The sequence below is a fragment of the Panonychus citri genome, unplaced genomic scaffold (genome assembly GCF_014898815.1).
Source record: "Panonychus citri isolate SS breed McGregor unplaced genomic scaffold, ASM1489881v1 Contig00137, whole genome shotgun sequence".
NCBI lineage: Eukaryota > Metazoa > Arthropoda > Arachnida > Trombidiformes > Tetranychidae > Panonychus > Panonychus citri.
In genome coordinates, this window is record NW_026515542.1 from 610,491 (window position 1) to 629,330 (window position 18,840).

Genomic DNA, 18,840 nt, shown 5'->3' on the forward strand with positions numbered 1-18,840 from the left:
GTAAATTATACTACTTGGAGTAAAAATCTTAACACTCGAAAGGTAAATACATAATAAATGAGACAGAAGAGAGAGAGAGGGAGAGGATAAGAAGATTTTATTAGATATTCTATTCGGAAAATGATGATAAAAGATACATCAATGAAAAGAAAACCGAGAGAGAGAGATGATGATGATGAAAAAGTGATGAAGATGAAGATAATTTTCTACCTTCTCTCTTTCTTTCTCATGTATTATCTTGATTCTTGATGAAAGTTGAATCACTTTACTAATCACGCAACCGTGAACAATAATATTGTGCACAGAAACAGTTCGAACTCGAGAAAGAGAAAAATCGAAAGGACATACTCTTTTTAGATAAACTACTAACATAATCTAACCATTTTCTCTTTCGCAATTCTCTGTCTTTCTCTCTGTAAATACTACACTTATATTATACTATGAGAGAGAGAGAGAGAGAGAGAAAGGGAGTTAAAGTTACAAGTGAGTCGAGGAGTGAAAACGAGTAAAGTTTAATGTTGATATTGAGCATAGTGAGATGTCAAATATATTTATATATATAGAAATCTCTGTTCTAGTTGTTTGAAAGAATGTTACTTCTCATCTCATCTTCTTCATCCTTATCATCTTTCTCCTCCTTCTTCTCCATCTCATCTTCTTCTTCCCTTTAACACTCACTTTGTCTCTTTTTCTCTGCTTGTTCGAAAAAGAAGGAGAGTGGGAGAAAGAGAGAGAGAGAGAAAAAACTACCCAAAGAACAATTCGAACATTGAAAAAAAAAGTTTCTATTCTCTTTGAAACTCTTCTATTCTATTCTATTATTATTATTATTTGTTATAACCTTTTTTAAACATGATCAATTGAAGACAAACCGAAGAAGAGGGAGAAAAATGTTGAGTTTCTTTTTTTTTCTTCTCTCATCTTCTTTTCCTCATGGTGATGGTGAAAAGAGATGAACATTGAGAGAGAGAAAGAGAGAAAGATAGAGATATAAAGAATCAGAGTAATATAAAGGTAGAAAGAGAGGAAAGTGATTATTATATGAAGAGAAAAATCAGTTCGAAGAAGAGGAAAAGAGATAATATATAAATATATCAATCCTTTTCTCTTTCTTTTTTTATCACTTTCTTATATTTCTCTCTTGTAACATCAAAATAACTTTGCTCATCATCTTCTTATCTTCATCTTTCATCCTCTTTGATTCTCTTTCTCTTCAACCATTGTTATTACTTTTTTCTTTCTTTCTCCTCATCTTCCTCTTCCTTTATTTACTCATCATCACCATTCATTTCAATGGATTACCTTGGATTCATCATGAAACATTCACTTCATCCAGTTTAGCATCCTCATCATCATATCTTATTCTTTGCCTCATCATTTCATCAATTATCTTTCATCATCTTAATTATCAACTGTTTGTGTTTCCATATTCAAGTTATTCAATTTCAAATTCATTCATTTTTTTTGTTACAATTTCCTGGTGAATTTACCGTTACCTTCATCGATTTTATATAAATAAAATCAAAGTGATATCGAAGATGAAGTCAATTGCAATTCCAATTGATTGATTGTCTTGATTATCAATTGTTTGCTTCAATTTTTAATTAATTGTGTGTCTCTGTGTATTTGCTTGTGTGCTAATCATTTGGATAATCAACCATTTGGATTGTCAATTTAAATGCAGGATAAAATCAATTCACTTAATATACTTAAACAAACCTTAACTGGTGTTGGTTATAATAGTAATAACAACAACAACAACATCAGTAACAATTTAAATCATTCAATTAAATTGTTGAAAGGAACGGAGAGTAAAGTTAATAACAGTTTACAACAATTAACTTTACCAACAATTACTTCAGCATCAACATCAAAAGGTAACCTGGTTAATTGTGGTAATAATAATTCACTTACTCATAATCACCATGGAAATGATGATGAAGATGAAAATGAAATTGATAATATTTCAATGAGAAAATTAAATTCAAATGAAATTAATGATAATATTGATGATAATTGTTCACCTTTAATTGCTTCCTGGCATCAACATGTTTACTCACAACCACCAATTAAACCAACACCCTTTTTAATTGCTAATATTTTGGGTCTATCATTAACTAATTGTGATAAGGATAACAACAACATTTCAACATCCAAATCAACACTAAATTCATCATCATTATCAACAACAACACCAACACCAACACCAACATCATCAACAACCACAACAGTTAATAATGATAAGATTAACAAGAAGGATAAAAAAAGATACTCAAAGGATAAACTAAATTCAACAACAATTAAACAACAATCAACTAAAAGTAAACCCAAAAGTCAGAAAAATATTGAAAATAAATCATCAAAGGTAACATCTAAATCATCAACAAGTAGATTTAATTGTGATAATAATATAAAAACCATTGGTAAATCAATTGAACCAACAATCAAACTAACTTCATTAGTAAAAAATAATCATAATAATAGATTGGAAATTAATAATAATAATAATAATAATAATCTAAAATCTATTGATCCATATTGTTTAGTGTCTCACTTAAATTTCATTGATAATAAACCATCAAAGGTGCGTCTTGATGATCAGTGTTAATCATGATTAAAGTGTAGGTAAATTGTTTCAAATTGTGTCTCGGTTTAGATTATTTAATGATAATAATCAATTTTGATTGTTAGATATGTGAAGTCACGAAAGGCAACAATCAAAAGCTACAACAGTGTATCAGTAAGTGTAATAATAGATTACCTTTGGGTGAAGGAAAAACAAAATCCTTAACCTTTCAATAAGATTATTGATCTTAATCTTTGGCTTGTTTAAATTTGATTCATTTAATCATTATCATGATCATGTTGATTTATCTGATTATCATAATGATGGAAACTTTAATCAAACATTCATCAAGTGTAAATAGAGAGATTGAAATTGAAACAATTTATCAGAAAATTTTAATCATAATAATCAGTTTTTTTCCAAATGTTACTTGAGATTTAACAATCTAATGTTGTTTTTTATTTCTCATTTTTCCAATTTTAGAAAACAATTAAGAGTAAATCAGTTAAATCATCAGTTTCTCTAGAGGATAAGGTAACTAAATCAGGTAAAGGACGAGGTAAATCATCAGCAATTAAAAATGTCTCTTCAGATAATCAAATGAAAAGTCACAAGGAGAGAAGCAAGAAAACTTTTATCCCACCGATGTCAATTAAATCATTCACATCTCTACCCAATTTACTACCTCCACCACCTCCACCACCACCACTGCCACTACCTTTGTCCACTCCTGTCACATCATCGCCTACACCTTTAAGTTTACCTGGTATTCAATCAGCTGATCAACCATTAAATTTATCCTATGGTACAGTAAATGAAAATCGCCGTTCTGATAAAAAGTTTCCCAAAGAATTGGAATCAACATTAATATCAAGTTCGAGTTGTGAAACCTTAAGTGAAGGTTATCAATCATCAGCACTTGATTTATCTAAATGTCGTTCATCATCATCATCACCAAAAGTATCATCAACATCTCCAACAACAACAACCCTAACAACTACAACTACTACAACAACAATAGCCTCAACATCATTATCCTCATTGTCTTCATTATCATCTCATTCACCAACTTCTTCATCTTCTTTGTCACCTTCACCATCATCTTTACAAATGAAATCATTATCATCTTTATCTTCATCATCATCACTGCCATTGTCTAAATCCTCGTTGTCCTTATCATCTTCACTTTCTGTGCCCATCACTTTCAACAATCGTAATAATAATGAATCAATATTAAAGATTAATTCTAAATCATCTTCATCAGCATTATCTTCAAATAATAATAATAATAATACAAATCTCATCTCTTCCTTATCTCCATCCTCGTCAACATCATCCTCATCATCTACAAATAATCATCCAACTGTCAATTCATCATCCTCCATACCAGGAACAGTAACAACAACAATTCAAACATCAAAAGTCAAAAATACCTCATCATCATTTACCTTTTCATCCTCATCATCTTCATCATCATCTCCATCCAATTCCCTAAAGTTAACTGTTAACTCTGATCAAATAACATCGAAACGATCAACAACCAATAATAATAACAATCATCCTGATGATATATTAGATTTTTCATCTCTCCAACGATTAACTAAATCAAATTTAACTTCCGACTATCTTAAAGGTAAGAAAAGTCAAATAAATCATTTCAACAGTAACAATATCACAATAATCATAATCATTACAACGATGATTAAATAGTGTAATTGATAAAAAGTCATTTTCCTATCAACTTGATACACAACAGAATCAAAAGTTATCACCATCATTTCCGTTTCCGTATTTAACCAAAGATAACAGTTTAACAAGTTACATTTATATACTCATTAATTATTACTGAAAATGTTGACTAATAATCAGTTTGACACATTAATTATGTAATTAATAAGTCATGACATTGTCTATGATAATATTTACACTTAAATTGAACCAGAATAATATAATTCTGGTTGATAAAATTAAGTGATACCAGGAAAATACCAGTTTTCTGGTGCAAAATATATAACTTAATATACAATTGTGAAGTAAAATGTATATAAAATGATTGGCATGAAAAGGGAAAAGGTAAAAAAAAAATATCATATTAAATTCAAGACAAGTTATTACATTTTTCTGGATAATGGTGAAAATACTCACAATTGAATTCATGGTAAAAGTTTCCAGCTCTTGAATTATACTGAACTTTTCAGTTATGTCAAGAATATTATTTTCTGATTGAAATTGTACAACAACAACAAAAATGAAATAAAAACGATATAAAAAAGTTTGAATTTAACTGAAAGCCTATTAACCAATAACAAGAAAATGAAAACTTGATATCAGGTAAATAAGATGATATTTATAACTGATTGATTTAATAACCATGATGATGATGATGATAAACATTTTCCTATGATCAATGCTGAAACTCAACCAACCAATCCCTTAACAATAAGATGACTAACAATCAACCTTGATTGATATTTATTATTATCGTTACATTATTATTATCATCAGACTGAAAGAATGAAAAAAGTTGAGTCTCAATGAAGATATTATCATGTTGGTGATTCCAACTATCATTTATTGTTGAAACATTTGAAATCTATAGACCATGATGATGATCATGAAATGGTGATAATTGTAACAAGCAGTTGATTTTATCATGAATATGGTGAAGATGGAGATTGAGTTTTCATTAAGTTAACTTAATGATAACTTGAAGCAGTTTTTTTCCCAACTATATTTTCAGTATCAATGGGAAGTATAAATATACTAGAGAAATAAAAAGTGATACAAATGATGAGAAAGGATGATGATGATGATGATGATGAAACAGTTAACGGTAAAAATAGTATATAAGGTTAAATATAATTTGTTCCTGAAAAGATTGGCAAAGTTTTTATTCAATCTCGTTTTTTCATTTTACTTTTTCTTTGTCAATCCAATACAACTTTCATGTTATAATATAATTTTCACTCCCACCGTTTGCTACCTTGGGTTTTCCCTCCCTGCATTTAACTTTACACACTCTGGTGTAAAGAGGCTTCACCAACATGGTAAGGGAAAATTTCATCATCCATATTTATCATCTTCTCTCTGTTTCTCTTTCATTTTCCTTTTTCTTCTTCTTCTTCTTCTTCTTCTTCTTCTTCTTCTTCCGTCTCCACCCAGTTTCCATCCTTCATCTTTTTCTCCAATTTTTCATTCTTTTTTCATGCTCAACCCATTTCACTGTCTCTCTTTCGCTCTCGTTTTGACTCCTTGTTTTCTCAAATATGTTCTGCCTTTTGATAATTTTCTCCATCTTCATCCTCTTCCTCTTCTTCTTTAATAATCCTCAGACTTTACTCTAAGATGATGTACTTTTTATTCTCATTTTCTCTCTCTCTCTCTCTCTTTGTTTCTTCATCTTCTTTTCATCCTCATCACTTTTTTCTCTCGTTTTTTTCTATCACATTTTTCATTCTATTATCACTATCATCTTCTTGTTGCTTGTTATATGATTTCTTTATTTACCACCTCTCATCTTTCTCCATCATCATCATCATCTTCTTTCTCTCCCTCCTTTGTCTCAGAGATCTATTCTCCCTTTCTTCTCTTCCCCTCTCCCTTATTGTTTAGTATCTTCATCTTTCATCGTTTTCTATCTTATTCTGAATAATGAAAAGTATCATGAAGATTATTAGCTTTTCCACCATGAAGATAATAATGTTGATAAAAGACTCGGAATTTTTAATTTGTTTCATATGTTTACTCTTCATTATCATCACCATGTTATTCAAGTCAATCCATTATCACACTATTATCATGATAACCTTAACCTTCCTCAACCTAAATTCACTAACCTTAAACTAATATCAACATGAGAATCAACTTTATCTCTCTCTCTCTCATCTGATATTATGAATAATTCACAGATACATGTAAATAATCACGAGCATCAGACTAATCATTGACACTCTCCTAATCATTATCAAATTATACAGTAAACTCAATTTGATTAGATTGTTAATCAACTTTAAAAAAAAATCTTTTTCATGTAAACCAAAAAGTAACATTTCATCAATTGAAAATGTTCAACATGAATCTAAATGATTTATTGATTGTTTACAACAATTTATTTCTCTTCACTTTTTTATCAATCATAACTTAAACTTTTCCTCATTGTTATCATTTCAATTTGCCCACCGTTGCTTTTCCCACCTCCTAATCTTTGGTATACATTATCCCTCCTCAGATAATAATAACAATACATTTTCCACCCTCAATTCAAATCACATTAATCTTGTTAATCTCACAATCAGCTTGATAAATTGTCAAGACTTTCAATTGAAGATCAACATGAAAACAATTCAATTCCCTTTTTAATATAATTAACTTATCATCTTAATTAAATTCACTAGTGAACAACAACAATTAGAATAACAATTTATATTCCCAATGATTAAGCAAATTTGAAGTAATCAAAGACAGAGGCCAAAATATTAACTCATTTCATGATTTATTTCATGATCATGAAACTGAAAAGGAAATCAAGGAAATCTTTTCAATAGATAAAAGTTGATGATTATCATCATGATGATAATATTATCCTGGTTGTTCACATTTTATTGCTTACTCTTGATATTTATGTGTTTCCAGCTTTTAACCATTCTGAATTGAATTCTATGAAAGTTCATGATAGCTCAGAATCCAAGTCAGTTTCTTCATCTCATAATATAATACATATTTTTTTTGCTTCCTTCATCCCAAGTGAACAATATAATAAGAGAGGAAGAAAAGAAAGACTTGCATTTCCGTTTCCAGTTTCATTCAGTTAATTTATAATTAGAGTTTGAGTTCACTCATCACTTAATAATGTAAACTCGTTGATTCATTTATCCAAATCTCCTCAGTTTCCTAACTTTTTCCCGCCTTTTATTTTATTTTTTTTTTCCTTCACAATCTTCATCAAGTCAATCTACTTCCTATTTCCTCATCCTCAAACTTATCTCCATCTTCATCTTCATCTTCATCTTTTCATGTATCAAAAGCAAAGTGAAAATAAAATCACTTATCTGTCAACCAAGAAAAATAAACTCATACTCCCATTGGAATTGAAGTAAAACCTATGGTACATTATAAATGATTATCAACTAACATTTTCATCAATAGAATTACCCAAAAATATAATCAATTAGATACAATTCAATAGTATTATAAATGCTAATAGAAAACCTAAAGTCTAATCAATAGTTTACTTGTAATTAGCATAGAATTAATTGTCGAAACAGTTTAAATGATTAAGAATTGACCATAAGTAATTATCACCCAAAGAGTAATAATAATGAGCAAAAAGTAATTACCTAAGCAAAGACAATAGTTAATTGATTTTGTAGAGAAGGAAAAATGAATCAAGTTACATTAGTTAATATTAACAATATATAATATAAGAAGGGGAATAAAATAGGATTGAGTTAATTGTTGTTGTTTAAATTGGTAAATTGAGATTGATACTGATGATGATAATGATGATTTAATGAACTCCCTCACCATCATTACTAATATTATCTGACCAGCACCGTGTCTTTATAATGACCAATGTCCATTAATATCATATGTATGTATATGTTTTATATCTAATCTAATATTTGGAATCAGAATCAACCTCAAATTATTATTTAACCATTTTCATTGATATTATATGAGAGTAAAAGCCTGTGGGAGTGATAGAGTGTGTTATAATATACACATAGACACTCAGTGAGATGACAAAAATGATGATGAGGAGGAGGAAAAGGAGGATGAAGATGATGAAAAACTAGTGATTATCATCATAATAATACAATAGTTTGGGTTAGATTGATGCAGGAAATTGGACAACTTGAATAGACATTAAAAGCTAAAAGCTAATACATATGAAGATAGCATGAGGTTTGTTTGATGATTCAAATAGGAATAATAATAATGATGATGATGGTGATTATAATCATGTTGATGATAATAATGGAAAAGGGGGAGTGGGTCAGATGAGAGAGAGAGAGAGAGAGGTAAATGTTATATATATTATAACGGTAAATGAGCTTATCAGTTAAGTAAAAAAGTAGGAGTGAAAATGAGAGGACTCAACTTGAACTGTCAACTGATTTGTTGTTAGAGTAAAACTTATATTTCCTATGTAATTTTATTCATGTTTGATTATTACATTAGTCTGACATTTAGTTTCCACTAATAGTATCAAGTTAATTAACTTTCATTTCATGAGAATTCATAATTTAACTTTGCTAGATTATCATTTTCTACCTGATATGATCATGTAAATACCTTAGGACTTTTTTTTTAATTCATTACTTTTAAAATTAATGAATCTCTTTTTAATTGAATAAGTTTACTGATTGTCATCTCTGATTGTTGCTCATAAAGATGACGATTCATTTAATTCATGGCAAGGATTAAACTGTGGGTGTGGATGAACAGGATTATGATTAAGCTTTTTGATTTCATGATGATGAAAATTTTGTGACTTTTTTAACTTTTCCCTTTCAATGGACAAACTACAAAATTAACCAATTAATATAATGTTTCCCTTTCTCATTTAAATTCAATGGATACTCCAATTACTTCAATGTTCACTTCTCTCATCATCATCCTCATCATTTTCTAGTCTCTATTATCAACCCAATCTCTTATACTACACATAATATATTATGTACTCTCCCCATAACCAATAACATCCAATTTAAACTTAACTGGTCAACTGGAAAATAGTTGAGGCCAGTATGAAGTATATACAGTTGATCACAGAAAAAGGGATGAAGACAATTATGATGATGATGATGATGATAAAAGATGAGGATGAATCAAATAATGAAAGGAAAAGATATGAAAAGTTACTCTTATTATTAGATTCACAGACGAGATGAGGAATATAATATCATAACAATAATAACATTTGAAGAAGAGGATAAATAAAATCAATCTAGTGAATTACATGAAGATATAAAAAAAAAGTAGAAGGAGAAAATTGAAAGATATGATCATCTTCCTCATCTTCCTTGTCTTCATCATCTCGAAATGTCCATCCATAGTAAAGACCAACACATGAAAAATAAACAAGTTATATCTTTATAACCGTTTAAATGACATTTCCCTTATCATAATGACGATAAAAATAATAATATATATTTTTCATATGCACTCTATTTAAGTACCTCAGCATCCTCATCCCTAAAATCCTTCATCTTCATCTTCATCTTCATCCTTATCATCCCCTTTTTCCTAATACGTGGTAAGATTATAACTTTTACCCTATTAATTCAACAACATCACTTGTATCTTCATCAATCTAATCTCAATTTTAATATCAAAGTATTAATATCATAATTATGTAACCATTTTTTTTCACCATTTCCATTATGGGTTGATAAATTTACCGTTACATTGATTGAGGAGCATTATAATTACAAGAGTTACGATAAATATTACAATTGGCGATTTAAATTCACATTGTCATCAAGTTAACTTATCTCACTCATTATAATTGTGATATTTTTTGATGATTTATCAAGATTTACCTCTGATCATGTTAATATTTATCATAACCATCATCATGTTCATTGTTATATGATATTAAATATCTCATTTGAATCAAAGTTTTAGTAACAATAAACTGATTTTCTGGCATCACAATAAAGACAAGATGGAAACTTACCTTGCCCTCCTATCCAAAGTCAATAACAGAGGATAAACTTATCTCTGAATTTTTTTTCTCAATACCCTAAGGGTATTGATGGTTTGAAACATTTTCCCTCGTCATCATTTACATTTTTATCTTTATCACTTTTCCATGGTGATATATATATACTTGAAGATCCACTCCCATTTACACTCCACCTCCTCTGATTAAACCTTAACACTTATGTTGTCACTTTTTTTCATCTCAATCTATTGATTCAATGTAACTTTTAAACTTGATCATCAACTTGAATCCCAATGGTAAATATCATCAGCTGATTGTGATTATAATTCAATCTCATGTTACAGATGATATTTTCCCAACACCATCATCATCATAAACTGTTTGCTTTATATTATCATCAAATGATTTGATTGTTTTTGTTTTCTTCTTGTTCACCAATTTCATATTCATGTAACTTTCAGGGTGATAATTGAATTGTTGGCCTTGGGTTACATTAGAAACTTTAACAATATTTTGTTATCTCTTTCATTTCAATTCATTTCATCATCTACATAATATATTTTCCATCATGGTGATCATATTTATCAGTTTCAAGTGTTGAAATATTTTGCCAAATAGCTTGAGGCTATTCTGTTGATAACAAATGATCCTGATTATTTTCAACATTTCCTCCTCCATATATAAGCTTCAACTTCATGATGATCAAGATGAAGATTCCTAAATTATCATGATCAGTTAATTTCCTAAAATGAAAAAAAAGATAAAATTAACAATTAAAACTTTGTCTTAATTACAAGAAGTTAAATTGAACTTTCTCAATCTTCAGGGTAATTCTTGAAATGTTCAGTCTGCTAATTAATGATGATAAGTTGTTAAAATTGATTAACTATTATTGATTAAATTGATGGTGTATTCATATAATAATAGTTTCATTATTTGAAAGTCTATCATGATGATGATAATATTAGTTGATGGTTCATGAAAATTGATTCAATTGATTGAATTTAATCAACGTGAACTACATGTTGATAGTGAATGAAATTGAAGGTTAACTTGTAAACATAATACAAATTCAGTTGAATAATATCATGTAGGTTAGTTAAATGATTCAAGTAAATAATAGTTGAGATTGAGATGAATCAACAACAATTGAGATAATATTATCATCACCCGTGTATATATATAAAAAGACTCAGGGGATTCAATGAATATCATGATAACAATGATTAAAACCATTGAAATCTATTCTTGGCTTCAATCAAGCTCATTAATCTGTGTACCTAATCAACGATAATTCAATCAAATGAATCATACATTTATTGTATCAACAATGTTATCCAAGTGATTACAATTTACTGATTTATTTTTTAATCGTCATGGAAAATCATGAATAAACTTTTGAACTTTTCGCACGTTTAATTGTTACAATTAGAACCTATCATTTGAATCATTCAAGTTCCAGGAGTCTGATAATGAGAATGACAATTTACTTAGAACTTTTTTTTCTTTCTCTCTCTTTCTCTTTCGAAAATGCAAACAAACAGGAAAAAAGAGAAAAAAGTTTTTTTTTAGAACTCGACACATGTTCAATTCTCATTATTATATTATATCAATGGAACTAATTTTCTTCAATGATAACTGTTCATGAGTAATAATAGTGATGAGAGTGAATGTTTTTTTCCATTCTTCTCCATGTTCGATAGTGATGTTAATTGTTATTATAATTTTATTCTTATTCATGATTAACTGAATTAACCAGTAGACTCAAGTTGAGAAAATTGAACATGAGAGTAACATGATTTGTGTATTCATACATGATGAGGTTGAGGTGGATCAATGATCAGAAAGTAAATGTAGTAATGAAAAAAAGTTCAGTGAGAGAGGAAAAAATTATTCAAAATACTGTAACTCATTATAATTCCGAATTTAATATAAATAAGTTTTGAGAAAAGAAGAAGAGAGAGAGAGAGAGAGAGAGAGAGAGAGAGAGAGAGAGAGAGAGAGAGAAACTTTTCCTTCCCATTAGAACTTTTCGAAATTTTCGAACTTGAATTTTGTTTCTCTCATTTTTTACTTTTATTTGATTAACACATGAAATCATTTGATGCATTGACTATCACATCAATGATGATGAAGATGATTATGAGATGATGAGAGAAATGATAATGATATTGGTTAACTGTCAAAAATGATTCTGTCAATTGTAATCATCGACTTTGACATTGAATATTAACATTTCCTCTGTTGATTTAAATTCCATCTGATTTTATATATTCACAGTTATTATTATCAACAAGAGAAGAAAAAAATAAGCATTCTCTCTCTCTCTCTCTCTCAATTCTCATCAATTCTATTCTGTTATTTATTTTTGTTTATCTTTCTTTATCTCCATCATGCATTCTGATTGTATTCTCATACTGTATGTGTATCAATAATACGAGCAATTTACTATTAAATTGCTTCTTCTCCTTCATCATCCTTGCTTTTCACTTTCTCTCTCATCCTCTGCATCATCATCTTCATCAAAGGTACTTAGCGTGATGGAAAGGAAAAAAGTTTCTTTGATAAAAAGTAGGAGGGATGATGATGATGATGATGAAGAGGAAGAGGAAGATGAAAAGACCAGCAGCAACATCATCCATCTGAAGATGAAATAACAATAATATTACTTGGATACATGTGATGTAACATGACAAACGTATTACATGTAACATAGACCATAAGATGAGATGAGGAAAAAAAATTATATTCAATGAGAATGTTACAATGAATGAAGAAGATGAAGAAGATGAAGAAGATGATGATGATGATGCATATGATGCAGGGAGGGGAAAATATTAAGCAAATAACAAGGACAAAGATGAGGATGGAAAAGGATAAGTAACTTTATTTAACTTGAAATTATCTCCATCATCAGTATAACTATTTCACTCTTACTCTCATCCTGATTCCTGGGATGTAATTAAATTGTTATAATTAATATAAAAGGTTAAGCACAAAGTATTGACACACTCTCACAATATGATTCTTTCCTCTTCCTCCTCCTTCATACCCACTCCCACAATTATTATCATGGTTACTTGAATCTATTCACCAACATACAGTTAATCATTCCCATTGCATCATCAATTGTTATCATATTAATTGTTTGAACTTTTTGATAAACCTATTTGATAATGGATTCCAACTGATTCTTTTCATCTGATGACTTGATTTCGATAATAATTAAAGTTAATTAGGTTTCAGGTTATTCTCTCTCTTCAATTTTACCAACTAAATGAATGAAAGGTTAACCCTGGAAAATTTGGAAATAGAAAATAATAATAAAAAAAATAGTTCGAAAAAAATTTCGATAACCTTTTCACTCTTTTTCCTGGTAATCTATTTATTTAGAGATTTCCTTTTCTCTCTCTTCCTGTTATCATCATTTTCAACCTTCTCTCTCACCCATTCACTCACTATTTCTTCATCATCATCTTCCTGTAATCCATTAGATTGACTTCTGATAATTGTCACCGGAAAAGGCTCTTAGTTTATGACGAAATAGTAAAAAAGGTAAATGTGAATATAAGAAATGAATAGAACTGGAATACAAATATAACCATGAATATATCATAATGTTCATGATGAATGTTAATCAGACCAATAAGATGGTAATGATGAACATGTAAACGGAAGATGAATGTTCCTTCATTAAATGAACAATGTATTAATTTAGTTCCAGCCAATCATATATTCATTTCGATTCTCAGTTGGTATTAGAACTTTTTTCTTTCCATTTTCTTTCATATTTAACAATCTTATCATCACTTTAAGTCACTTTATTGTTCACCATCATCATCATTTCCAATTGGAATAATGAATTTGTGAATAACATTTTCAGGTGAATCAACAATCTACTTGATTGTTATCAATTGAATAATAATATCAATGGATGATAAAAAGGTTTGAATCAATTTTATGGTTAACATTTAATCAATAATCTCAAGTGTATCATTTCATTGAGATTGAGCATTAAGGATGAGGATGAAAAAGTAAATCAACTAAATGATCAGGATTAAGGTAATAATAATAATAATTGTTTTCCATTTCTATTAATATAATCATTATCATGGAGATGTTATTGATTTATCTTGATCATTTCAATTGTTTGGATGAGGATAAAGATGATAAAATAATCAAAATAGACTCAAGAGATTGACAATTGTTAATATAAAATGTTAACTTGATGATAATGATGAGGATAAGGATGAAAACTAGATTAGTAAGTTATCATTAACTGAATGATGATCATCATCATCATGAAAATCAATCTGAGACTCTTATTGTTTTTATTTGATCCTTTGATTATTATTAAGATTAATATTGTGTCGTAATGATGTTCACAATGATAATTAATCATTTGCTTTCTGTGATAATTAAAGTCAATTTATCATTACTCGTCTAATTTCAATATGAATCAGAACTATTTTAACATTGAGATTACATGATGATCATGATGATGATAAGTTGAGATGATATCTTATATTTACTTTTGTTTTTTTCTCATTCATATCGACATTTTCATCTTAATCATCAGCAGATTAACTCAGTTAACCGTTGAAAAAAAACCCCATGAAGATATTGATATATCTGAGAACTCATCATCTTCATTTTTATCATCACCATCATCGTCATCATTATCTAATACCTTGTGATTGTAAGCTACTTTCACATTATCGTCAATATTATAGTTATTATAGCCCGAGGGCATTTCCAATGGATTATCATGACTTGTAATATTATTTTTACAAAGAGAAAAGGACAAAAAATGTCATCAAAATGATCAATATTGTTCAGAGTATTCAGTTGGTGGAAGATGATGAAAACTATCAATTCTAACATTTTATCTTAATCAATTTCGACTTTGACCATGAAACCATGAGAGATGAGAGAGAGAGAGAAGTAAAATAACACTACTGTCAAAAGTTTCGGTGATCATGAAGTTCTGAGATAATGGAAACTGAAATTGAACTTATACCAGTTTGAAATCAGAGAAAAAGACAAAATAAAAGATGAGGATGCTAAAGAGAATGAGAAACAGATCGATAAAAATGAGTAACATTTTTAGACTCAGATGAAAATAGAAACGTGAACAGAAATTATTATTATATCTCCAGGATCAATTTCGTGAATATCATGGTGATAATAAAATGTTGTATATTCACCTTAATGTTTATCTTTCTACTCTGATCATATTGATCAATTAATTTTATCACAAATCAAATCAATAGAAACGATAAAAAAAGCAAAGTAGTAACTTTTATTGTGAAAACATTTATTACCATCATGATTATCATGTTATTCAATGATTTACTTTGTTTTTTTCAATATTATTCATGGTTGAAAGGATTGAGAAAATTGTTTCAAATGTTAGAGGGAAATTTTCATCAATTCAGAATCATAATCATGAAATAATAGGTTTTTTTTTGTTCTTTATCTTTTCATGAAGTTACAACATAGAATCAACTGAATTTTTATCATGTTATTAATTTTTTTTTCTCCTTCTTTCTCTTCATGATAATATTTTATTACTTATGAATAAACTGACTACACTCAACGGAGACATTTATGTATATATATTAATACATGTAAAGAAAAATTTTATATCACAATCAACAGATTGAATTTAATCAATGTTTAAAGAAGCAAAAATGTTTATTCCTGATTTAGAAATTGTTATTACTCTTGGAATTGTATGTTATCATGAATGATAACTAATCCATGAGGAATCATGATGATGATCAACTGAATCTGTTTCTTTCTTCAAGGAGGAAAAAATATAAAATTTTCCAAAATGAGGAAACTTTCTGAAAATTGATTCTGGTCCAGACATGAAGATATTACTTTTACATGATGCTGATAATAATCATCATCATGATACCATGAGAATGATTTGACTTTGAAAAAAAGAGAAAGAAAAAAAGTTCTGTTCAAAGAAACTGAAAATTGACAGAAAACAGAAAGAGAGAAAGAGATAATATTAAAGTTCTGAAAAAAAAAAAAGTTCTGATAAAAGTTTCGATTCTGATTTTTTGACAACTTCTTAGTCTCAAATATTAATATATAATAACAATAATCTTTCAATATCATCTATCTAATATAATCTGAAGATATTTTCATCTTTCAGGTAAACATAACATGAAGAAGCTTAAAATTGTTATTATTTTTTCTCATGTATTTGTTTCTGATTCAATATTTGACTTTTTGTATCATTTTCATCTGATAATTATGAAAATTTCATAATTCTCAAGATAATATCCTTGAAATTGTTCCCTTCAAGTATTTGTAACGACATTTGCCTGAGATCTTTGTTTGAGAACTTCAGATTTGTGTAATGAATCAAATTCATTCGTTGTATCATGTTGATGATATAAAATTTTCTAATTGTTCTAATGATCTTTTTTTTAATTCTTTTACGTTTTGTTGATTGTTTTTTGCTCTTTAGGTGGATTATCTTCATCAACCAAAGGAATAAAGAGAAAGAAAGAATCGAAAGGAAAATCGAGTTTATCTTCATCTTCATCTTCCTCATCCTCGGTTTCCTTGTCTACCAATCACAAGGAATCATCAATTGATGGTGGAAATACTCATCCACATGGTTTCCTCAATTCAACTGATTTAATTTCATCAATTGCTGGTTCTGGTGTTGGTGGTGTTAATGGTTTATCCTCTTTATCATCATCATCATCAATTAACTTTGATGAACTCAATCCAGGTAAAGTTCATCATCATCCTCGTCATCACTTCCATGGTAATAATAGTAATAATAATTCAAATGATGAGGTTGATCTGATGATGATAAATGGTGATGATAATGAAGATAGTCACATTTCAACTGCAATATCAATGGAGTCTGGTCATGATGATGATAATTGTTACAATGATGATTCAATGGGTGGTGATGGTGAAGGTGATTTAATTGACGGAAAAGGAAATCGAAAGAAAAAAGCTCGAACCACTTTCACTGGGAGACAAATTTTCGAACTTGAAAAACAGTTTGAAATTAAGAAGTACCTTTCATCTTCTGAAAGAGCGGAAATGGCGAGGACACTTTCGGTCACAGAGACTCAGGTAAACAAAAAATGACCTAAATTCAGTTGACTGTTTGATCTAATGGAAACTTTTCGATATTTTCTTTTTCTTTAGGTTAAAATTTGGTTCCAAAATCGACGAACCAAGTGGAAGAAATTAGAAGGTATCACCAATGCTCAAGCAGCAGAACATCGAGTCTCTGGAGGAGGAGAAGGTCAAGGAGAAAATAATAACAGTAGTGGTCAAGCGAAAGTAAAAAAATCGAAAGGTTCAAAGATAAATTCCAATTCATCTCGAATTCCAGTTAATAGTGATTCTGAATTAACGGCAATAAACAAACCCAATGAGTCTACAATTTTTTCGGAATCTTGTGAAAACGCTGATCTTATGGACGTTGATTCGAACACTTCGAACAGCAGTTTCATCGGCGGACATAACGACCGGAAGGAGAACAATCAACCACCTCGAAAACCGGAAGAAGACGAAGAAAAAGAAGAAAATTTCAATGAAAACATCGAAAAGTTTTCAGATAAAATCAAAGACGAGGTTATAATGAATGAGAAACAATCAACAATTAATATGATGTTTGATGACGATGATAATGATGATGATGATGATGAGGATAGTCAAGCACCTTTGAAGATTGATGAAAATGAAGGCATTTCCGATGAAGATGAAGAAGATAATTTTAATAATAATAATGAACAATTAGTTACAAATAAGAAGCAATCAAACGATGAAAATTATCATAATGATGATGAAGATGATGATCGAAAGGAAAATGATCAACCCGTTTTCATGAGGATTCCGGTTAACGCATATGAAGATAAATCTGATTGTAATCACAGCGATACTAAAGCTGATTCAGAATCAGAACAATCAACTTTAGTTAAATGTTTGAATATCAAATTGAACGAAATGCCTTCAAATGATAACAGGGTTCTAGATGTTAATTGTATCAATGATTCATCTTGATCGATATCAACTAATCATCATTCATATTCATCAATTTATATATGTATCAATAATTATTCATATTCATCGCAATTTGATTTACAAGGTTTTTTTTTGTCTTCTTCCCTTCACTTCTTGTATTTAATTTTATCAACAATTAACGGAAGGGATTTGATTTGATTGATCATTAATATTTTAATCTCCTAATTACAATGATAAATTCATATTGATTGGAATAATAAATTTAACTCTGAGAGTGAAAATGAAAACGGAATTTGTTTAAATGTCATGAGAAATTTTTCCTCTCTCTTTTCTTTCTTTGTCTAATTCAATCATCCAATTTAACAATTAACTAATTGTAATTCATTCTCATCACAAAAAAATCAATATAAATATAAATACAAATATAAATATTTAACTGTAATTAAGATACAACAATAAAGATAAACTATCATTCAATCATTTTCACATTGATGGTTACTCTTTTTCCCTTCTCATGCAATTGATTCAATTCAATTAAATTAACTTTGTTAATTGTTTGGAATTTACAAATTTAATTATCGATAAATTTCATTTT

General features: G+C 28.8%; 1 protein-coding gene across 1 annotated transcript; it reads left to right on the forward strand.

Annotated features, from left to right (window-relative positions):
- The first annotated feature begins 525 nt into the window (after nucleotides 1–525).
- LOC128392804 (serine-rich adhesin for platelets-like) lies at nucleotides 526–18,731 on the forward strand. Its single transcript, XM_053352882.1, has 4 exons — nucleotides 526–2,584; nucleotides 3,050–4,199; nucleotides 16,723–17,348; nucleotides 17,424–18,731. The coding sequence occupies exons 1-4, from the start codon at nucleotides 1,679–1,681 to the stop codon at nucleotides 18,282–18,284; spliced, it is 3,543 nt and encodes a 1,180-aa protein (XP_053208857.1). The 5' UTR covers nucleotides 526–1,678; the 3' UTR covers nucleotides 18,285–18,731.
- Nucleotides 18,732–18,840: the final 109 nt, after the last annotated feature.

What these genes read in the sequence shown, in the direction of transcription:
- LOC128392804 (XM_053352882.1), top strand. Translation starts at nt 1,679, where the DNA reads ATGCAGGATAAAATCAATTCACTTAATATACTTAAACAAACCTTAACT. An exon ending in TTGATAATAAACCATCAAAG is followed by an intron (nt 2,585 to 3,049) that starts GTGCGTCTTGAT and finishes TTCCAATTTTAG; the next exon opens with AAAACAATTAAGAGTAAATC. An exon ending in AACTTCCGACTATCTTAAAG is followed by an intron (nt 4,200 to 16,722) that starts GTAAGAAAAGTC and finishes TTTGCTCTTTAG; the next exon opens with GTGGATTATCTTCATCAACC.